The 27,962-nt window shown below is 44.7% G+C and overlaps 1 protein-coding gene across 3 annotated transcripts in view; it reads right to left on the minus strand.

The window, feature by feature from the left end:
- Window positions 1-27,962, minus strand: part of EIF2B3 (eukaryotic translation initiation factor 2B subunit gamma) — a 149,826-nt gene that overhangs the window by 47,201 nt on the left and 74,663 nt on the right. For all 3 annotated transcript variants that reach the window (XM_065409141.1, XM_065409142.1, XM_065409143.1), the window contains one exon: window positions 25,412-25,501. In XM_065409141.1, coding sequence (XP_065265213.1) covers window positions 25,412-25,501 — 90 coding nt within the window. The remainder of the gene's footprint in view (window positions 1-25,411; window positions 25,502-27,962) is intronic.

A 27,962-nucleotide genomic window follows, 5' to 3' on the forward strand; every position in this document is an offset into this window, starting at 1 on the left:
TCCATTACCTATAAAATATCTGAGTATTTGGCACAGTCTTAAACAGTCTGAAGCAGAGAACAACACAATAGAGTAGGACGAGAAAGAGGTGGAAATGGGGAAAGAAAGTTTTGCCCTACTTTGGATGTTTTATTCTTTCCTGGCCATACTTTTACAGTCTTCCCAGCATTCTCTGAAATGCTATCCATATTCCTCACTTACAAGGTGGGCCTAACTCCGGTCACCTATCGAATATCTCACTCTCACACTGTTTAAACAGGATTTAATGGAACTGTTAAAGGGAACCTGCTTTTGGAAGGTCTTAAAATATTAGCAGAGAGGCATTTGGTAATCAAGATTTGGAAATTTCTCTTGACATGTTTTGCAAATGTGGCTACTCAAAGTGACCATGTAAGAACATTTTTTGAGAGTCTGAAAAGTGGCAAACAAACATCTGGCCGAGGCAAGAATGAAGGTGAGGAATGAGAGACAGAAGGATTAGGTCTGAAAAACCTTAATCAGGGGAAAAAATTAACAAGAATTTGGGTGGCGGCCAACTGGCCTGCACATAGATTCAGGAAAATTAAAGAAGAAAGGGTTTCTGGCCCAGTGCTATAAAAAATATTCTTGTAATAATAAAATCCTAAAGAGCAGTTACAAGAGCCTATGTAAAGAGTCAGAGAAGAAAGGATAAGCTTGTTAAATCTGGGAAAAGGAGTCTCTCCTATTCTATCACCATGCGTTTGTATCAGTACCACCCTGACTCAAGCACCAAGGAAGGCCGAAACACACGATGAAAATGACATAAGGAAACCTCTACTATTTCCAGAGTGAAGAAGTGAGGGGTAATGCAAAGTTAAGGGAAAAAGCCTGTCAAGAGCCATGGCTGGATGACTGTGTTCTGACACCCAACAGAAAAAAATGGGGGATAAGAAGCAGATGTACCTGCTTTTAAGAAACATTTGCTAAAACAAATGGACTTTCATAAATTGTAATTAAAGTAACAAGCCATTTTCATCTTCCATTCCCTACGATTTTATTTTTAAATGTTCATATCTGTCTGCTTTCATCTCGGCAAAAAGTAGGATTTCAATATAGCTGCCCAAGTGTTAGGGTACGTCTACAGTACGAAATTAATTTGAACTTATTCTATTCGAATTTTCGGAAGCGATTTTATACATTCGGTGTTGTGTGTCCCCACTAAAGCGCGTGAAGTCGGCGGAGTGCGTCCACAGTACCGAGTCTAGCATCGAATGTCGGAGCGGTGCACTGTGGGAAGCTATCCCACAGCTCCCGCCACCCATTGGAATTCTGGGTTAAGCTCCCAGTGCATGATGAGGCAAAAACATTCTCGTGGGTGTTTCTGGGTGTGTGTCGTCACTCGCTCCTCCCTCCGTGAAAGCTATGGCAGACGCCATACTGCCAGCAGACGGTGCAGTACGGTGCACCGCCTGTCTCCTGGCACTATGAATCCACCTCACATGTCCTCTCGTCTTTCTATCTACTCTTTTATCTAACCATTTCCCACCTTTTTTTGGCTACCGTGAACTGAGCAGCACAGCTTCTGCCGCAAACTCTGCTCTCCCGCTCTTGCATTGCTAGCTAATTTTTCCATGTTGTCGGTCCTGGGCTCCCGTGAAAGCTACAGAAGGCAACAATTCCCCGCCGTTTTTCGGCCATCGTGAACTGAGCCGCACAGCTTCCGCCGCAAACTCTGCTCTTGCAGCTCTAGCGAGTTTCCCGACTCCGTGAAAGCTACAGACGACAACCATTTACCGCCTTTTATTGGCCATCTTGAATCGAACAGCTTTCCTACATTTCGCGCCCTTTTTCCAGAATTACCCGTGCAGGCGCCATAGCGCGGCAAGCATGGAGCCCGCTCAGATCTCCGCTGCAGTTTTGACCATTGTAAATACCTCGCGCATTATCCAGCAGTATGTGCAGTACCTGCAAAACCGGGAAAGGAAGTGACAACTGCGCGATTACTGTACTGATGAGGACATGGACACAGACGTTCCTAGAAGCACGGCATGTGGCGATTGGGAGATCATGGTGGCGTTGGGCCAGGTTCATGCCGTGGAACGCCGATTCTGGGCCCGGGAAACAAGCACAGACTGGTGGGACCGCATAGTGTTGCAGGTCTTGGGATGATTCCCAGTGGCTGCGAAACTTTCGTATGCGTAGGGACACTTTCATGGAACTTTGTGACTTGCTGTCCCCTGCCCTGAAGCGCAAAGACACCAAAATGAGAGCAGCCCTCACCGTTGAGAAGCGACTGGCCATAGCACTGCGGAAGCTTGCAACGCCCGACAGCTACCGGTCAGTCGGGAATCAGTTTGGAGTGGGCAAATCTACTGTAGGGGCTGCTGTGCTGCAAGTAGCCAACGCAATCATTGACCAGCTGCTATCAAGGGTAGTGACTCTGGATAATGTGCAGACCATTGTGGATGGCTTTAATGCGCTGGGGTTCCCTAACTGTGGCGGGGCGATAGACGGAATGCATATCCCTACCTTGGCCCTGGCACACCGGGGCGGCCAGTACGTAAACCACAAGGGATACTTTTCCATGGTGCTGCAAGCACTGGTGGATCACAAGGAACGTTTCACCAACATCAACGTGGGATGGCCGGGAAAGGTGCATGACGCTCGCATCTTCAGGAACTCTAGTCTGTTTGAACAGCTGCAGGAAGGGACTTGCTTCCCAGACCAGAATATTACTGTTGGGGATGTTGAAAGGCCTATAGTTATCCTCGGGGACCCAGCCTACCTCTTAATGCCATGGCTCATGAAGCCGTACACAGGCACCCTGGACAGTAGTAAGGAGCAGTTCAACTATAGGCTGAGCAAGTGCAGAATGGTGGTAGAATGTGCTTTTGGATGTTTGAAAGCGCGCTGGCGCAGTTTACTGACTCGGTTAGATCTCAGCACAACCAATATTCCAGTTGTAATTGCTGCTTGTTGTGTGCTCCACAATATCTGTGAAAGTAAGGGGGAGACGTTTATGGCGGGGTGGGAGGTTAAGGCAACTCGCCTGGTGGCCAATTTCGCACAGTCAGACAACAGGGCGATTAGAAGAGCGCAGCAGGGTGCACTGAGCATCAGAGAAGCTTTGAAAGCCAGTTTCATGACTGGCCAGGGTACGGTGTGACAGTTGTGTTTGTTTCTCTTGACGTTACCGGCCCCCTATATATATGAAAGGAAATAAAGTCAAAATTGTTTAAAAACTGTTCTTTATTATTTGTTGCACAACACATTGAGAGAAATCAGAAGGTAGACCGGGGGAGGAGGGGTATTAGGTTAGGGGGGTGGAGGAGAAGGGAAGGACAAGTCCAGAAACCAAATCAAAAGTTCGCATATGCCAGCTTTCTGCTGCTTGGGCAATCCTCTGGGGTTGAGTGTGTGGGTCCCCGTAGCCTCCCCCCTCGTGTTCTTGGGCATCTGGGTGAGGAAGCTATGGAACTTGGGGAGGAGGGAAGGTGGTTATACAGGGGCTGCAGTGGCAGTCTTTGGTCTTGCTGCCTTTCCCGCATTAGATCCACCATACAGCGGAGCATGTCAGTTTGCTCCCCCATGAGCTTGACCATAGCATCCTGCGTGCTCTCACTGTGCGCGTCCCTCCTCTCTTCGTGTTCCTGTAATGCTTTACGGGACTCCGCAATTGTTTGCCTCCACACATTCAGCTGGGCCCTATCAGTGCGGGAGGACTGCATGAGCTCGGCGAACATGTCGTCCCGAGTTCGTTTTTTCTGCCTTCTAATTTGGACCAGCCTCTGGAACGGAGTAGATAGGGGCCGCGTTGAAACATTTGCACCTGTTGGAGGAGAAAAAGGGAGGGTAGTATTTTAAAAGATACATTTCAGAGAACAAAGGGGACACTCCTTCTCAGTGAAACAGGCAATTCATAGTACACAGCACATGCTCTTTCTGTATAAGTTAGCATTTTGCCTCTTATACTGAAGTGCCTGCCACTTTGGTGTGAGTAAGCCATCACACATGGCCGGGCAACAGAATTCAGCTTGCAGGCAGCCTAGGGGCACGCAGGGTTCTGCTTCTTCTGCATTCATTTCAATGCTTTCAAACTGCTGGGCCCCCTTTCCCATAGCAAGCAATGCCTGGTGGGTTTGCCATATAAAAGGAGGGCCTGCGGGCTCTCTGGGATGATCGCTTCACACAACACCATCACCCCCGTCCCCACCGCGTGGCTCCGATGAGGCTCTGAGCAGGAATAAGCCCTTTAAACTAAACGCGAACTGCCCAGCATGGCTGGGTTTCCCCCCACCCTCCACCGCGTGGTTCTGATCAGGCTCTCACTCACCAGAAGTACCTTCTCCAGGGTCATGGTCCGAGAGCCCGCCTTGGGAGTGGGGGGAGGCTATTGGCTCCAGCGTTAAGACTAGTTCCTGGCTAGGGGGGGAAACGGATTCCCCACTTGCCGCCTGTGCACTGTCCTTCTCCTCCTCTTTGTCCTCCAATGACTCTTCCTCCTCGCTCCATGCAACTCCTCCCTTGCAGGTGTCCAGGACAGTGGTGGGGTAGTGGTGGCGTCACCCCCCCATAATTGCATGCAGCTCACGGTAGAAGCGGAATGTATGGGGCTGTGACCCAGAGCGCCCGTTCGCCTCCCTGGCTTTTTGGTACGCTTGCCTGAGCTCCTTGATTTTTGTACGACACTGCTCTGTGTCCCTGGAGTAGCCTCTTTCCGTCATGGCCCTGGAGACTTTAGCGTATGTATTTGCGTTCCTGTTTTTGGAACGTAGTTCTGCCATTACAGATTCGTCTCCACAACATGCAATGAGATCCAGTACCTCCCGTTCTGACCATGCTGGAGCTTGTCTGCGAATCCACGACTGCGTGATCTCCTGTGATGGTGGACTCTGCATGGTCGCCTGTGATGGTGGACTGTGCTGATGGTCACCTGTGCTGATGGTGACCAAACAGGAAATGAAATTCAAAAGTTCCCGGGGCTTTTCCTGCCCACCTGGCTAGTGCATCGGAGTTGAGAGTGTTGTCCAGAGCGGTCACAAGGGAGCATTCTGGGATAGCTCCTGGAGGCCAATAACGTTGAATTGCATCCACAATACCTTTAACCCGGGATTGCGATCTCGATTTAAGCGCTACTCCACTTGCCGAGGTGGAGTACAGAAATCGGATTAAAGAGCCCTTTAAATCAAAAAAACGGTTTGGTTGTGTGGACGGAATCATTTTTTTCCCCGAATTAACTTGGCTAATTCTGAAATAACAGACTAGTATAGACCAGTCCTTAGAAATGCTGCTACTCTATCAAGTGTAAAGAGAGTGAACAAAATAGTGGAGCTCCAGTCCCAGTGAGAACAATGGGAGATGGTGGTTCTTTTGAAAGGGGTCAATTCATAATGACTCAAACTTTCAGTTATGAAAAATAACAGCCAAAAAATGACTATTAATCCCAAATACCTTCAAAAGCTACTCAACAGGCAGGCCAGGAGGAAGGGGGAAACAAGGGTGTATTTATGTGTGTTTGCAGGGTGATGTAGAAAGGAGAGGGGGGAAGCTGGGATGCATGGGCAGGGGAAATTTGGTGGTGTGTGGACAGGGGAACATATGGAGGTGCAGGAGACAAGTGGAATTTTGAGAGGTTTGTGTATGAAATCTTAAAAAAAAAAAGTCCAAACAAAACTACGTTAAAATGGAGTTAAAGTTGAGAGTAATATCAGTAACTTAGGTTAAACGATAATACCAGGATGTTGCAATCATCCCAAAACCAAGGCATTCTAAACCTAAGAAATGCACAATGAAAGTTAAACTTTAAAAAATCCAAACACATTAAGGTATGGAACAGAATCGTTAGAGCATCCAAACAACCTTAACTCTGCCCCCTGATGACACCATGGGCAGGGGGAGAGAATCCAATGTGTCTTTAAAAATCACTTTAATTTAATCAGGGTCCCACACACTAGAATGCCTTAATCATAATCGTATGATTTTTGCATGGTGTCACTATAGGACAGAGTTTAGGTTTCTGCTAGAGGAGAAACTTTTGGTTATGAAGAAGAGTAAGGAGAAAAATTATCATTAATTCCTCAAAATAGCACTCAAATGTAGCCTTTGCACAAGATCTCCATGAGTTTTAACTGTACAGAAAGTTAGAGGAGTCCATGACAGAGCAGAGTTAAGGTTGTTTGAGTGTCCCGATTGTGCTGTGCATTTCCAGACATTCTCTCTCTCTCTCTCACACACACACACACACACACTGAATGCACACAGACTCACAAACAGAAGAATCACTTCAAGCCACCAAATGCAGCCACCTCTTGGATGGAACATGGCAGCATTATAAAAGGAAGTGAAGAACAATGGATCCAGCTGAAGCAGAAGGTGGAGTTAAGGAGGCAGAATATGATCAGCTAACCTGGAATTTAGTCTGGGTTTGCTATAAAATGTGTGATGTGATTTTTATTAACCAAAACTGGTTAGAACCTTGATTTCCTGTGTCACAATACTCCTTAACATTGTTAACAAAAAATCACAAACCACATTGCCTATTTAAACTCCCCCCCCCCCCGAAAATGCATTAAGTCTAGGTGCTAGGATGGTGCCATTGGCTTGACCCGCAGCAGGAATGTAAGCACCCACAGCTTCACTGTGCTAGTTTTCACTTGCTGGAGAAGTTTGTAACAGAAGTGTCGGTCCCATTTACTGGCTCTCATTCATTTTTATTTTCCATGTTTAACATTAAACACCATAAAACAGTACTAATGAGAATTTTCATGTTAATACACCCCCCCCCCTTTTTTTTTTAAGTTTATCTGTGAGGAAGCGTGAAATCTACTGTTGTTGCCAGGACCCACCTGTAAAATCTGTCATCCTTCTCCACGGGTTAGTTACTGGGAAGTGGGGGTGGAGCGGGGGGTGTCTCACTGAATCAGCTATTTCCATAGGTGCAGACAGTGTTTATGATTCACAACCACAAAGCAGAAACTTGTTTGTGTTTTCCTTATCTAGCATTGTCCCTTTCTTTTTTAGCAGTATAATGTTAGCTCTTGTAGCGCTATGTAACGCAGTGGGTCAGATTCTGATCTCTGTTACCGGAGTGATTCCATTGACTTCGCTGCAGATAGTCCAGATTCACATCAAAAGTAGAATATGGTGCAATATTTCAAATCAGAACTTCTGGTTAAAGTTCAAAGTGTTTACATATACACAACTAAACAAATCCTACGGAATATTATAGCATCGACCAAAATGAGCTTTGCATGTTACATAGGATAATAAAGATCTAAGAAAAAGGGAAAGAGGAAAATAAATAGAGGGGTGGAGGAAGAAAGAGAAAAGTTAATGATGAAGCTTGTAGGTAACATAGTTCATGGTTCTCATCGTTTAAGGGATAAAGCCAAATAACGTTTAAAAATTCCATGTAAGCCAGGAGCTCTCTTGTTGAATCTCAATGTTATTTTCTCCTGATCCTTTGATGGAGATTAAAAATTTCCATGTGAATACAAAGAAAGAAACAACAGTTACTCTGAGATTTCCCCCCCAGCTTTGAATTCTCTAAACTAGAGCAGCAGCCACCATTCCCATCCCCTCCTCCCCCCACCACTCTCCCTTAAAGAAAAAAGTCAACTCACTTTGAAGAAAAAGACAAAACAAGGCCAGGGCAAGGAGGATTAGGGAAATGATATTTATATCATGGACCAAATTAAAATGTCAATGCAAGAGGCAGGCAAACAGCCCTTGCCATATAGACACTCCAGGCATGTTTCCTCAAGGAAATAGGAAAGAGATTTGAAAAGAGTTAATGCAGTCCTGAGTTAATACCACCTGCCTCAGACTCAACACCACTTAAAAGACAGTGTTTGGGTCCATTTCCCACAATGTGGTTTTAACGAGCACAATGGAAGAAGCAATTACAAGCCTTTTTCCCATCTCCTTATTGATTCAGGGCAAAAAACTCTGGAATTTCTGAGACATGCTAAGAATTTGGAGCTAGCAAATGTGGATTATATGTAGAAGGGAAAAAAAAGTAGCAAAAATTAAACAGCATGATCGGGGTGGGGGGCGGGGGTTCTGCTGCGTTCTGCTATAAGACATATTTTGCCCCACGTCTCTCAACAACCTCTCTCCCTATTCGTTTTTCTTTAACCTAGTGGTTCCCAAACTTTAACAACCTGTGAACCCCTTTCACTAAAATGTCAAGTCTCGCAAACCCCCTCCTAAAAATGAATATTTCCAGGGCTTTTCTCCTTTACCGGAGTATAAATGATAAAAGCAGTGATCTTGGAAATATAAAATTTGTTTTTGTGACATGCTTATTACACACTATTTATTATTATTATTTATCATTACAGTATTTTATTACATTATGAAAACGGCAACACTCTTCCAAGATCTCACTTTCGTAGCTTGTATCACTTTGAATAAGCCTGTTATAAGACAAGGCTCCTATGTTTCATCAAGGAGTATCAGATGGGAAACAGCATGAAGGTATTTAAGAAGCCAACTCAAAGAGCTCCTCCTACACAAGCATTCAGGTCTTGAGCAGTCCAGGCAAACAACGCACGTTACAACAAAGCTTAAACTTGTTCTTCATCATAATTTTAAAAACAATACTAGCTGCCTATTTCATTTTAAAAACAGCTAAAAATATCCACCTCCCTTTCCATTTCTTATAAGGAGTCTTGGAGTTTAAATCTCCTGAGTGTGATAGATATGCTTGCTTTGATCTGCTTAGCTCTTGGAAGTCCAGGGGCTCTGGGCTGCTGGCCCCGTGCTGCCCGGGGTCCCTAAGACCAGCTCTCTCCGCCATTAGGGAATTTTTTCCCCGAGAACCCCCAGTAACATTTCCCGAACCCCAGTTTGGGAACCACTGTTCTAACCCAAGACTAATTTTAACCAATAAAAGAACAACTCCAAAGTAACCAGGTGGGCCAATAAACTGTTAGGCAGTTCCTTGTACCTCACCTAATAACCCACAGCATTAATCAGGGCACTGAACAAACATTAGTGCTTCTTTCATTTTTGTCCCTGTTTTGCTACAAAAATGTTTGATGCAAACAGTAAATCTATATTTTTTAAATCTCACGTTAATTAGGAAATTTGTGAGCATCTTTTATATTAATGGAGCTAAAAATCCGCAAATGAGTCATGGAAACTTTGAGAAACATTCTGTTGAAAGACAATTCCTCCTGCCTGCTGCCATCCTTGTTATCCCAGATTTTTGATAACTAGGACCTTCGGTTCTGACAAGTTGACCACCTGCATGTGACTCTATCTACAGCCATCATTCAGCGTTCCTGCCTAGCCTCGGGCTTTTGACCTGAGACCAAAGTTTCTGAATTTCTCAAACCCCCAGAATTGCCTCTAAAATCTCAGGACTCTTGGTGGTGATGACTGGTCAGAGGGAGCACACATGTGATGATCACAGGCAGCACAACCTGAAAGTAGGGTGGACTAAATTATGGAAGCGATAGAGTGAAGGCAGGACAAAGCAAAACTGTTCTTGAGTTCCATCAATGTTTGGGTTCACTTAGGCCAGTAGTCATATTCCCAGGGACCTACTTCAGCCAAATAACATTAAGAGAACTAAGTAGCTTTCTAAAAAACAAACCATGTAAATGAAGGTTCCTCTTAACTAAAAGCCCAAACCATTTGAAAGTATGCACACACACACACACACATATATATATATATATATATATATATATATATATATATATATATATATATATATATATATATATATATATATATATATATATATATATATATATATATATATATATATATATATATATATATATATCCCCAGGATCACCCAAACACCCTTAACTCTGCCCACCTAGAGCCACCCAGAAAACAACAGGAACACCAGACAGCTCCAGGTTAACCAAATACTTTGCCTAGGAATGCCAACAGCTTTTCAGAATTGCTCTTTAATGGAAGTCTCTGCTGCCCTTGAAGGCCACCCAGGGAGTTTGGCAGTCCTCACCAACTGCTCAGTAATGGATCACAATCTTTCCCAGACAGCATCCCCTTCTTCTGCCAGATCAGCCCCACCTGCAGTTCCCTGCCAGCACCTCCCCCGCATCATGTGTATCTGAGCCACACACTGTCTGCAAACTGCCTGAGGGGCCAGGCTCAATTTGCAAAGTGTGCATCAAACAGAGGCTTTCTGATATTATGCCTAGACAACACGTGTGTAAATAACACACCAGTCAAACTGGTGTCTGTATATCAAAAAAATGGTGTATTATGTAAACTTAAGATACGTATGTATACCTTTAGATAAATGTATATAAAATACACTTTAAAAGATGTACCTATAGAATGTATACACTTCAAAATATAGACATATCTATAGTAAGTGGATAGATGTATATACATTTATTGTGAATTTTATATTCTCACAATATATGTCTGAGTTTCGTATTTTTGCAAGAGCACCAAAAATATCTCCGTCATCTCCACAAGCTAAGAAAGTACCTACTACTTGTGAAGGAGCCGTGGGCTTTGCCGGCAGTAGGTCATTTCCCACTGCACTTGTCAGCTCTAGTGCGTCTCCCCATTGTTTCAGCTAACCCTGCCACAGAGCACTGATGTTTGACGTTTCTATAGAAACGGGTTTAGAGTTATGAGGAAACCAAACATTTTTAGAAAAATCCGGGGGGTGGGGAAAGAGAGAGAGAGAGAGCGAGGGGAATTGTTACAGTTTTCCTTAATTTTCCAGAAAAAAAATCAAGCTTTGGATGAGAGGACATCGAGATCATTCAGGTGGATCAGACTATTTGTGATGGATCTGGGGTGGAGAGAAAAGAACTGGAAGCCAGCCTCCAAATTAACCCTGGAGGGAGGGACTAGCGCCCCCCCCCCCACCCGGTAATTATTTTCCTGGTATAAATAGGGAGAAATTATGTCAGTTTTTAATTCTCATGGGAGAAAAACCTGGGAGAGGAAAGTCTTAGGCTATTCAATTCTCAGCTGTAAACAGGTACCGTATGCTGTCACATCATACACATGGGACTGTGTCATCCAGTGAGGAATGCCTGGCAGGAGTAAATGGACTTTTCCCACACAAAAATCCTGCCTTATGCACAAGTGGCACTGTATGGAAAAGAAGAAGGTATGGGGAGGTTTGGATAATACTGTCCAGGAGACAAAGATTAAAAAGCCTAGAGGAGACAGGCCTGTTAGAGTCACATAACTGGCTCAAAAAACATACTAAAGGTTACCTGGAGACAAAGTCCAATTGGACTGGGGGCTAATCGCTGAGGCTACAGGTAGCAGAATAATGCAAAAAGAATCCTATCAAAACTGCTTTAATTGTTAAGTGAATCAGTGTTGGTCGTTTTCATGTCCTTTCGAAATTCACTTTCCGCAGTTAGAGTCAATGGGCCCGATCCTCAGCCAGAGTGCCTCCACTGAAGTTAATGGCTAAGGATCAGGCCCATTGAATCGTACTAGCACAAATGCTCATGGACGGCAAATTTCAACACCATACGCACAAGAATTTACAGAAACCAAATGGGAACATTTTCACTTTCAAGTATTTGTCACAGAGGTGCCTGCATGCTCACCCAGTCAGGGATCAGAAACACCACCATGTGACTTTGGACCAATCATAACACCCCAGCAAGGCTCATATTTCAAATATGGCATATTGAGCTCTCCCACCAAAGGATCTATGTATGATCAAGCCACAGAATTAAACTGACCCAATCATATAAGCAAACTCACGGAAGCTGAGGTCTGCTTGTGGATAGTCCACACACAGAAAGAGAAGCTGCATTCATCAGAGATACAATTTTGTTGGGAATTATTTGCTCAGATCTAGTTTGAACAGTTGAGGTTTTTTCCATTTAAGTTTCAATAAAGGAATTTTGCATCAACAAGCTGAATCAATACCAGAAAAAGACGATGATCTGGCAAGTTCTGAGTCTTGTCATGCCTGGTAAGGGGCAACATCTGATGTGAAAGGAAAATGGAGAAGATCAATTCACATTTCATGTTCTAACTGCTTAAATGCACACGGCTGGGTGAGGCTGGGATTTTTTTGCTGGTTTGGAGAGCTACAATCTATTTGCTCTGTCTACACACAGTACACTTCCTGCAGGAGCTGTTTGTTTATTTACCCATTTTGATCACAAGGAAAGTATTCATTATAAACCCCTCTTTAAAGCGAAGAAGAAAACATTCCAACCATACGGCTGACACATGTGAACTTGCAGGTATTCACAGAGCAGGTTCTGTTTTTAAGGCCGTACAAAGACCACCAAGCTGGGAGTTTAGCTCTGCCAGACCTCCCCCAGCCAGCAGCGCTTGCCAGAAAACACAGGTGACAGTCTGAATGATAAAAAGGCATTTACAGGGGAAAAAGGAAAAAACGCACTGGTTTAGTCTGCAGCACCTTAGCATAAACTTGCAAGGGGCCTCTGTGTACAACCTACCACACAGCCATCCAAGCGGGAGCCTTCATACAAATTCACCCTCACCCCGTTTTAAAAGACCCATGTTGTCTCTCTGCTGTCCCTTTTTTTCCACAGGGGAGAAAAAGCCCGGTTTATTTCTATTTATTTCAGCAGTGCAAAAGGCAACGGTTAGCTTCATTGAAAGTGAGCCAGCGGATCGAGTTGGACTTTCACTACACAGTTTGTTGCAAAGGAGATTAGCTCTCAGTTCTGGGAACAGTTTACTACTGGTAACCCTGGCTGTTAGGTCCACAGTCCTGAGGAAAACTGGTGAAGATCTAATCCTTTCCCTTAGCTCTCAATCAGCTCTCTCTGGTTCCAGCAAGCCCCTGCGGGCAGAGTACTCAGCGGGGAGGGAGGGAGACATTAGGGTGGTGAGTGACAAGTGAACTGTATCGGGGGAATTGAGGCTATCATGCCTACTTCTCCCCAGTCAGACCTTCCAAAGTAATCACACAATCGCTCTCTATTATATTTGTCCTTCACTGTGGTTCTAATTTGCCCTGTTAGTACCAGGAGTCCTGCCATGAAACAAAACTGTCCAGTGTCCAAGTGGCTGTAAAGAAAAGCAATAGATTATCCTGCATCAAACAATTCAAGATTCCTAGGTTCAAAGCACAGATGTGGTTTTTAATATGCACAGATACATAAACGATTATACCCAGATCTTGAAAAGAAATAGGAACAGGAGAAATGCTCCAATATGCAAGAAACGCATTTGTTGGTAACCATGGTCATTTCTTTTATACACATGCTTAAGAGTCTGATTTCCAGGAAATTGAGGCCAAAGGTCCACTTGCATTAGCAAATGCGATTACCACAATTGTGCACACAAATTGCACAAGATTCACATGCACAGGTAAAGTAACTACACAAGGGCAAATGCAATACAGTATCTGCTTTCTGAAAACTCAGGCCCTAAGTTGTCATGTATGTTTATTACAGGCAAGTGGTGCCACCCAAAGTTAAAGTTGACCAACACTTTCCAGTAGAAGACCTTGTTTTCACTTGCTTATGAACTTTGCCAAACGTTAACCATTTCAGCTGAAATAACTCATAACAGGTGTTTGCCTCAGGCTGATATTTTTTTGGAAAGTTTCAGCAAAAATAGTTCAATCGTTTCCAAGAATGAGATTAGGGAAAAATATGTTGTTTTGTCCATGTTAAAAAACAAACAAACAATTCATCCCCCCCCCCCCCCCCCCCGACCTTTAAAAGAAACCAAACACATTTAGTTGAGAAGCTCTAGCACTCCTCCATGCTTTGGTGCAGAGACTTGAAATTTGGCACAAGTTCACCTTTGTGTCAGGGATGTGTCATTTGCCATCCCCATGAAAAAATGTCCAAATCTGGCCAAGTTATAAGAGTGCAAAAAAAAAAAAAAAAAAAAACCACACCACAGTTCACACATGCTCAGAAGAGACTTTTGTTTTTCAGCTAAATTCTTCCAAGAGTCTATGTGCACTGGACATGCTCTATCCGCTCACAATGCCTACATGATGAATGGCCTGTGCAAGGGCCATTGCCAAGTCCAGTACTGAGAGGAGCAGCGAAGGAGGCTTAAAAGCATAACTCGGTGCCGTGAAAGGTTCTGGCGCCAGCATGGAAGTCGGTACAACTGGGCCAGACTCAATTTCTCTTGTGGTGTAGTGCTGAGGGCTTCTTCCTTGACCTAGAGTCCTCCCTGTGGGGTGGATGTGTTGTCCACTTAGAGCTGCTTATGCCTGGTGTTCAGGGGACAGAGCTGGGTCTCTCTGCCCTGGAGTGGTGCCAACACCTTGGGGCCGAGGTTAATGCAGCCGGTGTCAGGGATGTTGATGTCAGAGGTTCTGCCACCTTTGTTTCCCTGCTGGAAGTGAGTGTGGTGCCCATCAGCCAAGGGGCTCGCTGAGACAATAGAGAGGGTTACTCACCTTGTGCAGTACCTGATGTTCTTTGAGATGTGTCCTCCCGTGGGTGCTTCACTTCAGGTGATGGTGCGTCCTGGCGCCCTTGATCTGAGGTTTTTCCATAGCAGTGCTCGGCCGGGCCAGCTGTCTTGTGGCGCCTGTCTGTCCCATTGAGCGCACATGTGCGGCCCACCCCCACTCTGTTCCTTCTCTACCGTACAGTCCTCGTATCAAACTCCAAAGTAGAGGGGAGGAGGGTGGGTAGTGGAGCACCCACAGGGACAACCATCTCCAAGAACCTCAGTTACTGCACTAGGTGAGTAAGCTTCTCTTCTTCTTCTTCTTCGAGTGCTGTCCCTGTGGGTGCTCCACTTCAGGTGAATGTAGAGCAGTACCCATGAAGGATGGGGGGACTTTGGAGGTATATGGCTAACCAAAGTAGAGAGGACTGGAAGGCCAAGTATGGCATCATCCCTGGAGTGTTGTGTAATGGTGATCGGTAAAGGCATGTTCTGATGCCCAAGTGGCGGCTTTGCAAATGAAATGGGTACATTGTGAAGAAAAGCCACAGAAGTTGCCATAGCACGTGTGGAATGGGATCTGAGGCCCGTAGGGGGTTCTATTTCCCTTGTTTCGTAGCACAGACGAATACAGTTCGATATCAATTTCGAAAGTCGTTGTTTGGATATTGCTGACCCTTTGGAACATTCCGTTGTCGAGACAAAGAGTCTCGGTGATTTTCGGAAAGATCTCGTCCTGTCCAGGTAGAAGGCTACCGCCCGTCTGACATCTAGGGTGTGTAGTGCTGCATCCTGTGAGCACATGCGCTGCTTGGGATAGAATGTGGGAAGGTGAATGGGTTGGTTGATATGGAAGGTTGATGACACTTTGGGGAGAAATTTTGGATGGGGTCATAATGTGACCTTGTCCTTGAAAAAGATGGTGTAGGGTGGGTTGGCCATTAGTGCGCCAATCTCACTAACTCATCTAGTGGAGGTAATGGCTACTAAGAAAGCCACCTTCATGGACAGGTGAAGTAAGGAGCAGGTAGCCATTGGTTCGAATGGAGGTCCCATGTGGGGGTGGGGGAATGCATCTCCAGATATAGGTTTTGTAGACCAAGCATGAAGCGCTTTGTAATGGGGTGTGTGAAAACTGAAAACCCCTCGATTGTGTTATGGAAAGTATTAATCGTCGCAAGGTGAACTTTGATAGAGCTTAGCGATAGTCCTGAATTCTTCAATTCGACCAAATAGTCTAGTTCCGCTGGTAATGGTGCAATACATGTAGCGATCTGTTGTTTGAACACTACGTGGAGAAACGCTTCCATTTCTGCAGGTAAGCAGTGCGTGTAGATTGGTGTCTGCTGTTTAGCAAAATATTTTTCACTTGTTCTGAACAGTGGAACCATGGAGGAACCACGCTTTCAGATGGAGCTTCTCTAGTTGTGGACGTAGGACTTGTCCGTTGTCCTGCGACAGAAGGTCTCATGTTAATGGGAAAGTCTGTGGCGGACAGATCGACAGACATAACAGGTAAGGGTACCATGTTTGTCTGGGCCACGCTGGAGCAATCAAAGATTGTGGCCTTGTCTTCCTTTATTTTGCGTAGGGCTCTGTGGATTAGTGGTATTGGTGGGAATACGTACATAAGTGAGTTGTCCCACCGAATTAGAAAGGCATCCCCAAGGGATCGGGGGCAGAGTCCTGCTCTGGAACAGAACCGGGTACATTTGCGGTTCTGGGACATGGCAAATAAGTCGATGGAAGGGAATCCCAATCATCTGAATATTCGGTGGAGGGTTGTGGGGTTCATTTCCCATTCGTGTTCCCGTGAGAAGTGTCTGCTGAGGGTGTCGGCGGTGGTGTTTTGGCATCCAGGAAGGTAAGAGGTTGAGATGTCTATATTGTAGTGGCTGCACCAGTCCCATAGCATCATGGCTTCGGTGCACAGGGAGTGGGATCGAGCCCCCCCTTGTCTGCTGATGTAGAACATGCATGCTACATTGCCTGTCATGACTCAGATGTATTTATTCCTTATTAGGGGGAGGAAGTGATTGGGGGATCCTTGTCTGATCCTGGGAGAAGTGATTTCTCCATTAGGATCATCTTCAGGCGGAGGTCCCGGTCTCGGCGGGCTCATGCCCTCAAGTTGCTGCAAGGAACGCACTTAGAAGGAATGTGCATCTCTCCGAGGCACCTCACACATTGAGTGTGTCCATCGGATCTAGGCATTACCTTGCGGCAGGAGCCGCATCTCTTAAAACCAGGGGAACCTGGCATAGTCGTTAATGTTCATGCCCTGAGGGGGGACTATGAACTAAGGAGAACTAACAGATCTAAGTATTGAAGAAAAAAAATTAAACGAACTATGAAACAATAAAAGAAAATTTATTTAACTACTAATTTCTATTTTTTTATACTCTAGGGAGAAAGGGCTGTCGCACTGCGGAGAGCTCCGTCTTCAGCCAAGGACGGTTGAGAAGGAACGTGCGCTCAACGGGACAGACAGGCGCCGTGAGACAGCTGTAGAGCGCGTGCATGGCCCGGACGAGTACAGCTATGGAACAGCCTATGAGCAACAGTGCCAGGAGGCACCATCACCTGAAGTGGAGCCCCTACAAAGACAGCACTCGAAGAATCCTGGAGGACAGCCAAGATCCTGGAGCTGAAGTTACCCTCATGGGTTGCTCCAAGAGGGGTAACTTGAGACTCATATCTCAGGACTTTCGCATGCAAGACAAAAAGGAGCAGCAGATAACAGACTTGCTGGGGACATGTGCTTCCCCGAGACAGAACAGGCAGCTGCTGTCTTCTTCTATGGTGGGTTCAGGGTTTAAACCCCAAAGATTTGGAGTCCGCCATAACTAGCGGTTGTCAAGAAGCACCTCACCCCACTGTACAGGGAGGTCTCCCCTCTGTCTGTTATAACTGCTCTCTCTCTCGCTCTCTTTTTTTTGGGGGGGGGGGAAGGGCGCGCGGCGGCACACAAATTATATTGGAATTGGAAAGGGTTCTGAAAAGGGCAACAAAAATTATTAGGAGTATGGAACGGCTTCCATAGGAGGACAGATTAATAAGACTGGAACTTTTCAGCTTGGAAAAGAGATGGCTAAGGGGAGATATGATTGAGGTCTATAAAATCATGACTGGTGTGGAGAAAGTAGATAAGGAACTGATGTTTACTACTTCTCATAAAACAAGAACTAGGGGTCACCAAATGAAATTAATAGGCAGCAGGTTTAAAACAAATAAAAGGAAGTATTTCTTCACACAATGCACAGTCAACCTGTGGAACTCCTTGCCAAAGGATGTTGTGAAGGCCAACACCATAACAGGGTTCAAAAAAGAACTAGATAAATTGATGGAGGATAGGTCCATCAATGGCTATTAGCCAGGATGGGCAGGAATGGTGTCCCTAGTCTCTGTTTGCCAGAAGCTGGGAATGAGTGACAGGGGATGGATCACTTGATGATTACCTGTTCTGTTCATTCCCTCTGGGGCACCTGGCTCTGGCCACTGTCAGAAGACAGGATACTGGGCTAGATGGACTCTTGGTCTGACCCAGTAGGGCCATTCTTATGTTCTTAAAGAAAATTAAAATACAGAAAGAAATAAAAAGGAATCAGGGAAGAATCTTCTTTACTGAAGTAAGGTTTGAAAGTCAGAACCAGGTCAGATACAGTCCACCTTGCGTCTCATTGCCATGAGTGGTAAGAGGGAATCGAAGAGCACAGGGCCGCTTTGCTCTTTCAGCCTTCTTATGGGAGCATGAGGTGACTCAGGACACATGCGCGGCCCAGACACAACCTGGTAGGCAAAAGATTCTGAGCTCGCATCCATGGGGTGCATGTGCAGCTCCAGTGGGATCCACACGGACACGGACTCGAAGGAGAACATGTATTTTATGGGGTCAGAAAAAATCTGCAGTAGGATGAAGTCTGACAAAAGTGAGCTTAGCCAAGAACCACATTTTTTCATATATTATATATACACAATAAAAATGATTTTTGGGGAAAATTATAAGTAGGGCTATATTTTTTAAAGAGGCCTCAACTTGGCCTCTAATTTACTGCCCACCATCAATTGAGGGTGAAAATGATAGCATTCAGATGATGAGGCCTCATTTGTGGGGACAATCAAGTAGTTAGCCATCTACCATAAATACTATCCTTTGTGCCTGTAACTGACTGTGGGCACGATATCATTGATACATCCTGTGTACTTTAAACACACATTGCGCACACGCACGCACACGAATCCACACCAATTACACAGACCCCCATTCTCCACTCTGCCAGGACAAATTCACAACAGGAGTTTTGGGGAGTCAATGATAAGCTCTGTAAAGCAGAAAAGTTGCTGTATTATTTTTTTAAACAGAAATTCTGCCAGGGTAGAGCTTCGGAAATATTTTGGAAAAGGAACAAATGAAAATCTACTATGTTATTTCATGTAGATCACTATTTTTCCACTGAAAGTTTCCTGGGGATTGTAAGCAAGCCAACTTTGAGCACGTACTGCACTGATATTAACACCTGCCTATACAGCATGCGTGCTCGAAGAGCACAGGCTCAGATCCTCCCTCTGCTACCGATTGTGCTCATAAGGGAAAAGGGAATAAGGACTCTTTTTCCATTTCCCCTATAAGCAGCAGGAAGGCAGGATTCCAACCTAGTGCTCAAGAGAGAGTGCCAGAAAAGGGGACTGGCTACTGTGCTGGCCAGCACCACAGAGCCCCAAGGGTGTGAGGCCTGCCAGCTGTGGGGTGTGAGTATGCCCCCAGCCAGCTTCAGCCTCTGCAGCTGTCTGCAGCGTGCTGGCCTTTGCTGCATGCTGATCCTTTTAAGAGAAGCAATACTGTGCACTTCTCCATGAGGTGCAGGTGTTCACCATGAGCCATCTAGCCCCACACTGGCAGAATGGCTCCTGTAATTAACACACGGCCAGCACTGTTCCACTTCTCCCTCACCACTCCGAGGGTCTCCTAGCACTAACAATTTGGCCCTCGAGTTATCTTTAACATCCTCATAAAAGGAGGCTTTTTTTTTTTTTTTTTTAATTAAAGGAAAACTTTCTCACAGGTGCCATGTTTAGGACCCTGCATAGAGAAGCAAGATCTTCTATTGAGTCACGCTGGTATCAGGGTCTAGGGATCCTGCTCAGAGATGTAGGGCTATTCTGCTGACTCACCATGGCACCAATACCGAGGTGGTCCCATTAGCTCCAATCTCTCGCAGGCAGAGGGAACAGAGGGTCCTGCAGGGAAAATCCCTAGGAACAGCCTAGCTCAGGGTACATTTTAGACCAAGTCTGTTTCTTGTTGTTTAAGTTTACATTACAGGTAACTCCCCAGGAAGACAGCAAGTTTGGACCATTTTAGTGTAATGTGTGTATCGTGCCAGGGGCAGGGTGGGACTGTCACAAGTTTATAGACCTATTCCGCTGGAATTCAAAATTGGGCTAGTGTTTGAGAGTTGCGTGGGATTTGGGGGGCATTTTAACTGCCAAAAAGATCTACTTTTTCACACGCAAAGAGTGTTTTTCCTTCTGTGAAGAAATAAAGCCTGAAAAACCTCTCCCAGGTTTAAACAATAGCAAGGGTGCGTGACCGCTTGACTTTGCAAGGACACAAATATTGCAGTATTTGATGTACACATAATACACAGACAAAAATAATGGCAGTTTTCACCGACCATCATTCAGATGCACTAGGGAACCTTGCTTTTCGGAAGCTCTAGAACTTGTTTGCTTTGCCACCAGACTTTGCTATAACAGAACCGAACTTCTGGCAGGAATATCAGTTACTCGTTCACATTTAACACATTATCAAGCCTTTAGTTCTGTGAGCTGAGTTATGGACTGGTTGAGAAGAATTTGCCCTCTCATAGCATCTTCCATCAGATAGTTCTAAGCACTTTACAAACATTGATTAATTTAGTCTCCGAACAGTCCCGGGCAGAGGAGGAAACTGAGGCACAGAGAAATGAAATGACTTGCCCAAGGTCATGAAGGAAGCCGTGGTAGAGCTGGTAACAGAACGCCGGAATTCTGATACCGTATCCTGCTCTTGAACCACAAGACCAGTGTCTTCTCTAGAAATCTTGCACTACTGGATGGCTTCTCTGGGGTGTGACCTTCTCATATCCAAAGCAACAATCGTACTTCAACCAACAGTGAATTGGTTAAGCTGTTGTTAAACGATATTTTCCCTCCTTTGAAGCTGATGCTCAGCAACTTTGGACTTGTCTACATACAGTGTGTGCACCAGTTTATTTAAACTGCAACTCAGTGTATTAAATCAGATGCTTTTAAATGGATTACAAACTGATTTAAAGTAGCCCAATTTAAGACATTCAAATTGATTTAAGCACTTCCCCATCCAAACGCGCACTGATGTAATGACAACAACACAGGAATGCAGGGGCAAGATTAGAAAGGCAAAGGCACAAAATGAGCTCAAACTAGCTACAGGAAGAAAGGGAAACAGGAAGACTTTTTATCAATACATTAGAAGCAAGAGGAAGACCAAAGACAGGGTAGGCCCACTGCTCAGTGAAGAGGGAGAAACAGTAACAGGAAACTTGGAAATGGCAGAGATGCTTAATGACTTCTTTGTTTCGGTCTTCACCGAGAAATCTGAAGGAATGCCTAACATAGTGAATGCTAATGGGAAGGGGGTAGGTTTAGCAGATAAAATAAAAAAAGAACAAGTTAAAAATCACTTAGAAAAGTTAGATGCCTGCAAGTCACCAGGGCCTGATGAAATGCATCCTAGAATACTCAAGGAGCTAATAGAGGAGGTATCTGAGCCTCTAGCTATTATCTTTGGAAAATCATGGGAGACGGGAGAGATTCCAGAAGACTGGAAAAGGGCAAATATAGTGCCCATCTATAAAAAGGGAAATAAAAACAATCCAGGAAACTACAGACCAGTTAGTTTAACTTCTGTGCCAGGGAAGATAATGGAGCAAGTAATTAAGGAAATCATCTGCAAACACTTGGAAGGTGGTAAGATGGTAGGGAATAGCCAGGATTTGTAAAGAACAAATCGTGTCAAACCAATCTGATATCTTTCTTTGATAGGATAACGAGTCCTGTGGATAAGGGAGAAGCTGTGGATGTGGTATACCTAGACTTTAGTAAGGCATTTGATACGGTCTCGCATGATATTCTTATCGATAAACTAGGCAAATACAATTTAGATGGGGCTACTATAAGGTGGGTGCATAACTGGCTGGATAACCGTACTCAGAGAGTTGTTATTAATAGTTCTCAATCCTGCTGGAAAGGTATAACAAGTGGGGTTCCGCAGGGGTCTGTTTTGGGACCGGCTCTGTTCAATATCTTCATTAACAACTTAGATATTGGCATAGAAAGTACGCTTATTAAGTTTGCGGATGATACCAAACTGGGAGGGATTGCAACTGCTTTGGAGGACAGGGTCATAATTCAAAATGATCTGGACAAATTGGAGAAATGGTCTGAGGTAAACAGGATGAAGTTTAACAAAGATAAATGCAAAGTGCTCCACTTAGGAAGAAAAAATCAGTTTCACACATACAGAATGGGAAGAGACTGTCTAGGAAGGAGTACGGCAGAAAGGGATCTAGGGGTTATAGTGGACCACAAGCTAAATATGAGTCAACAGTGTGATGCTGCTGCAAAAAAAGCAAACATGATTCTGGGATGTATTAACAGGTGTGTTGTGAGCAAGACACGAGAAGTCATTCTTCCGCTCTACTCTGCTCTGGTTAGGCCTCAGCTGGAGTATTGTGTCCAGGTCTGGGCACCGCATTTCAAGAAAGATGTGGAGAAATTGGAAAGGGTCCAGAGAAGAGCAACAAGAATGATTAAAGGTCTTGAGAACATGACATATGAAGGAGGGCTGAAAGAATTGGGTTTGTTTAGTTTGGAAAAGAGAAGTCTGAGAGGGGACATGATAGCATTTTCAGATATCTAAAAGGGTGTCATAATGAGGAGGGAGAAAACTTGTTCACCTTAGCCTCTAAGGATAGAACAAGAAGCAATGGGCTTAAACTGCAGCAAGGGAGGTCTAGGTTGGACATCAGGAAAAAGTTCCTAACGGTCAGGGTGGTTAAACACTGGAATAAATTGCCTAGGGAGGTTGTGGAATCTCCATCTCTGGAGATATTTAAGAGTAGGTTAGATAAATGTCTATCAGGGATGGTCTAGACAGTATTTGGTCCTGCCATGCGGGCAGGGGACTGGACTCGATGACCTCTCGAGGTCCCTTCCAGTCCTAGAATCTATTAATTAAACCAGTTTAAAACTCACATCTTCAATTAAACTGGTGCTACTTTGTGTGTAGACCAGGCCCCTATGCTATCTGGAATGACAGGCACTCTGTGCTCCCCAGGCGATCCCGCAACCTGCCAGGAATCATAATCTTCCTCTGCAACATGCTGCACCATAGCTGGCCCTAGGAGCCGAGGTTTTAACTGCTAGGCAAGGTGTTTTCTGCTTGTGTATGTTAAAATACAATGAAAACAAAATGTGGATCCCTCACTGATGCTGCAACAATGAAAAAAGACAAGTAATTCCTACCATCACACCCCCAGGTTCCAATATTAACACAGTGTAAATATTGCAATACCAAGGAAGTACACTGTGTCAGTGCTTCCTGGCACAGTACAACAGCTTCACTGTTCACTTCAGGCTCTGCAGTTAGTTTTAACCACACTCAAACTTAAACAAGGCATCTAAGCTTCTCCAGCCCCAGCACGGAATTGAAGAAAAGTAAAATCTTAATGAAAGTTTTCTCTGGACTGAAAAACAAAGTATTTAAAAAACAATCATATAAACGTCAGTACTTTTGAGGCAAAAATATTCCACAGGATCTTTCAAAAGTCCTGGAATACTGCTCCTGAGCATGGAAAGATCTCTGAGTATGCACTGTCCTTCCCTTCCCCCAGAAAAGAAAAACAAGCTGAGAATGCCCACCAGTGCCGGAAGCCTGAAAACCGGGTTATTCATTGTGGCAGGAATCCCATTTTCCAAGCGTGGCAACACTGTACTGTGATTGGCTCTCTTGCAGTTGGTTATTGGTTAGGGTGACCAGATGTCCCGATTTTATAGGGACAGTCCTGATTTTTGGGTCTTTTTCTTATATAGGCTCCTATTACCCCCCACCCCCGTCCCGATTTTTCACATTTGCTGTCTGGTCACCCTATTATTGGTTGAATAATAAACATGTAGCTGAATAAAGATAAACTAGCAGACACCTGTGGTTGATAATCTGAGTTTTGTTATCAAGCCTTGAAAATGTTAACTAAATGGTATGATACATGAAGCCAAGAAGTCAATTATAATTTAAAGGGCTTAGAAAATAAGACCTAATTTAAGAGATGTGGGCATGTTCAGCATACAGATAAAAGACAACCAATGATCACTGCACAAATGAAAAGCTGTTTTAAAGAGGACAGGGAGCGGTTACAGGTGTGGAGAACAGAATTTGGCATTTTCATAACAGAAAGTGCAATCCTGCTCTTGCTGAAGTCAAACCTCCACCTGGCTTCATGCTTTATGCTACAAGCCTTAAAAATATTACAAGCCAAATTTTCAAAAATGAGATCTAATTTTGCACAGGCCTTTTATGGATGCCAATAAAAAAATGCTGGTTTCTATCCCTCTGAAATTATTATTTGTATAGCACACAGGGACCAGGACTGAGTTATGTGAGGCACTGTGCAAACAATATAACAGAGGTGGCCCAGAGTTTACCAGCTAAGTTTAAGAGAAGACACAGACAAGGAGGGCACAATAGAGACAGTGAGGCAGTGAAATGCATGAGACATCTAACATTATCATTTGCACCTGTAAAACTAAATGAGTTGAGGCCTTTGTGAAAATTTGACCCTATGTGTTCACTTAGGAAAGAAAGGCGCAAACTACGTTTCACTCTGAAGTCATGTGATCCATAAACATGACTCCACCAATGCCACCTGCCTTCTAAAATGAACTCTAACCAAGCACTGGGAGCTTTGGCTGCTCCCAGTACCAACTACCCGTGGCCAATCAAGCATTTCCATCTTGCAGATTTGTTTCCAATGCCTATGATTAATTCAACTGATTGGTACCAATGCTCCCAAGTGCCAGCCCCAGCAATAGAGAAGCACTACACTCAACAGCGGTGAGAGAGTCCCCTGGGAATTTGTCACTGATTTTCCATTTAAAAGACACACACATACAGTCCTGAGCCTGCAACCTCCAACCAAATACCCAAGAGAGGGCGTGCATCATGAGAACCTGTATTTGTGCCTTCCTTTGTGATCAAGGCCACTAGAAGTTCCTTCCTTCCTCAACGTTCTCTCTCCTGTCAGTTTCTCTGCTAAGAAATATGGCTACAAATTCAACATCTAGTTATGACCTTTAGCCTCCATCTCACTTCAAAGGGGGAAATATATCTGAGAACTTAGTGAACATTCACTATCTGGAGTGGGCATGACAGATGCCACAGAAGATCTAGGAACTGAAAGTCGTCCCCAGGCTGAACTACTAGCTGTGTTTGGTTTAAGGTAAACACATTAATTTTTTTTTTCCTGTTTCATGAAATGTTATAGCCAGGATCACTCGCGTCTTCCATAAATGGATGTTTTCCTTACCCTTGGTGGGTGGTCTCAGAGTTTCCACATGGGAACAACACAAACTAATAACATAGGATGCTACAGAGATAGCCTGCCTACAGGGTTAGTGGGTGGGGAAGGGGGAGAGAAAAGGTGATTACTGAGCGTGTGCTGGAGAAAAAGAAATAGGCGTGAAATGTATTTACATCTCTACCCAGTGAAGAAACCCTAGAAGAGAGGACTAGCCTAGGAAGTACAGCAGTGTAGGTAGAAGCAAGGGACACGGTGAGATTATCAGAACGGAGGCAAATTTGTCTGCTTTTAAATTTTGCTGTTGCAGGATTTAAAACAAAAGCTCTGGTTAGAAATCACCGATTTTTAAACACAGCTAAGTGTTTGGACAAGTTATTTGATTTTAGAAACAGATGCAAAACGCTGTTTAACAGAACCCTGCAGCTAGACAGCTACGTATCACATTAAACATCTGGCATCACCACCTCCCTCTGCCCATGCCTTACCTATTTTCTGCAAGGAAGTCCACCACGTACTTCTTCAGGCAGTATAGATGGGCATCCGCCAGCCCTGTCCTGATGTGCATTCGAGGATGCCTGGAAGGGAAAAGAAAACAGGGAACTCACACCACAGCATTCCACAGCCATTTTTAAGAGCTCTACCTTATTGTTAAAGCAATGGATGGTAAAAGTTTACAAGGCGCAAATGTATTCCTACCCACCTACTGCAGGCTTAACAAAGAAGTGAACTGTGATGGCTGCCATCACTGGAATCTGCCTATAAACGTACACCTGCTGGCTCTGCACTGACCGACTACACAGGAAAACACTTCCCCCCAAAAGTCATTATTTCTGCTACATTTCCTTTGTAAGCTGAGATTGTACGTTGCTGGGGAGAAAGCCCAGGTAACGGGCCCAGCCTGTTCCAAGTTACAGCGAGTAATGTCAGGGTACAGTCATTTAAAGACTAACCTGTGGGCACTGCAGCTCCAGCCCCCTTTAATGTCATACTCCTCTAATGAACACAACTCACTTCAAGGAGGCAACAACTGTATTTCTTCCAACACCACGTTGGGGGGCCTTTGAGAGAAGGGGGCGGCTCACCTTTCCCACTGGAACACCATACTAGGTCACAGCTCGAGTACAGCGCATGTGGTTATGTGATGTAGTCACACAGAAAAGGCCATTCAAATACTCTCCTCACTGGCCCTCGCTGACGAGCTGTGAATGCGGAGGCCCTACCTATAACTGGTCGCAGCGGTAGTATTTCTGGTAACTCTCAGTATTCTCTATTGATTCGAATCAGTGTTAAGAACAAAGGACAGTTCACATCCTCTAGAGCAGTGAGGCGTATTTATTCCTTCCTCCTGCGCATCCTCTTTCCCTTTAAAGACGGTGTGAAGCCCTGTACTGAAGGACTCTGGCATTTCACATTGATTTTACTTTCCTCTCCATACTAAACTTGTCTCATTCAAAAACGTTCTGGCACAAGGAGAGGGATGTCTGATCATCAGAGCAGAACACAGGGACTGTGCTAGGCTAGTCGATAACAATAAAACACTATCAAGTTGTGGGAGATAGTTTTAATGAGACTCATCAACCAAGAAGGGTTAGTAAGGAGGGAAACTCCCATCCACACCTGAATCTGACTTTATTTTTAGCTCTTTCCCCTTTGATGTCTGAATACAATTACTGTATGAAGTTTGACCCAACACATCCTACCAGTGTGTACTCCCCCCTACACCACCCCCCACTCTTGTTCTGCTTTCACCAGGATCAAGAGCACTTGCCTTTTTACTTGTGTTAGTTAGGCCAGGAAAAGGATCACTTACAACTCTGGGCCGGTTGTCTTGGGATGAGGTGGAAAGAGGAGTTCACTGTACAGAGCATGACAGAAACTCACAATACTAGTAGGCAGGGAACATTTCTTTACACCTGACTATGGTGAACACCAGAGTGTTCTGTTGAAAATGTTTTTCTGTGTATGTCTCTTATTTATTGGATTGGACTATCAAGGCACATAAGCAGGACAATTCTACTTTAATTTAGGAGCATTTCTCAAGTGCGTCATTCAGCTCAAGCTAAAGATATTATGAACTAAGTATTCATTTGTCTTCACATCCCACTTGTAACGGAAAGATCTTACAATAATAGTGTAACACTTTACTGTAATGTAAAGTGTGTTACACTAAAAACTGATCTATAACCTTGGAGGGGATTACTTCACTAACAAAAACATGAGCTCACCTACTAATGCCCAGGACCGATGTTATCAATGGGCCGGATGTGGCTATGAAAGGAAGCCCTAATAGCAATGTTCTCTATGCAAAGAGGATAGGGAATCCCACTAGTTTTAAAGAGTTTTGAGGTCTTGCATTTGAAAGCCAGAGGGCTCCCTCCTGCACAGCACCCTGGGAAAGGTTTCCTCCTTTCTATGGAGGATGGAGAATTCTGATAGTCTCGCTCACAAAAACAGGTTTGCAAAAGGCCAGGCCCATCCCCCCGAGAAAATATAAAGGTGACACAGAGAAAGGAAAGGGAGCAAGAGAAGGGGGAGGGGAAAACAAGAGAAGTGATGGGAGGAGGCAGCAGATAAGGGAAGAGGCAGCTGAGCAAAAGAGAGACAGACAAAGCAGGGGGGAAAGCAGGGAAATCAACACGAGACAATTCCCAGCTTTAGGGCTTAATTCAAGAAGCCCAATTCCCCTACACAATGCTGGGTTTCCCCTTCCTGAATGCACATGGCCTGGCAATCCCCCTTAAGTGCAAAGGTGAAGAGTGGAGGCTGCCTGGGCTACAAAGGTCTAGTAAATACGATCAGGGTGGCTTACCCTAAGGGCTGGAAGGCCTGGGGCCAGCTATGGAGCCACACCTGGGAGGGATCAGGTGATTGCCCTACAAAGAGCAGCAGGAAGCTGCAAAGAAAGGGAGGGAAGCTCAGGAAACTGCACACAGAAAGGCTCCTGCAGGGAACACGCTGACATCAGGGGAGTTTGGAGGCCAGAGCCCAGGAGGCTCCTGGGGGAACCCAGACTGGGTTTGGGCCTTGAGGCCAGAG

Source organism: Emys orbicularis, chromosome 8 (genome assembly GCF_028017835.1).
Source record: "Emys orbicularis isolate rEmyOrb1 chromosome 8, rEmyOrb1.hap1, whole genome shotgun sequence".
Classification (NCBI taxonomy): Eukaryota; Metazoa; Chordata; order Testudines; family Emydidae; genus Emys; species Emys orbicularis.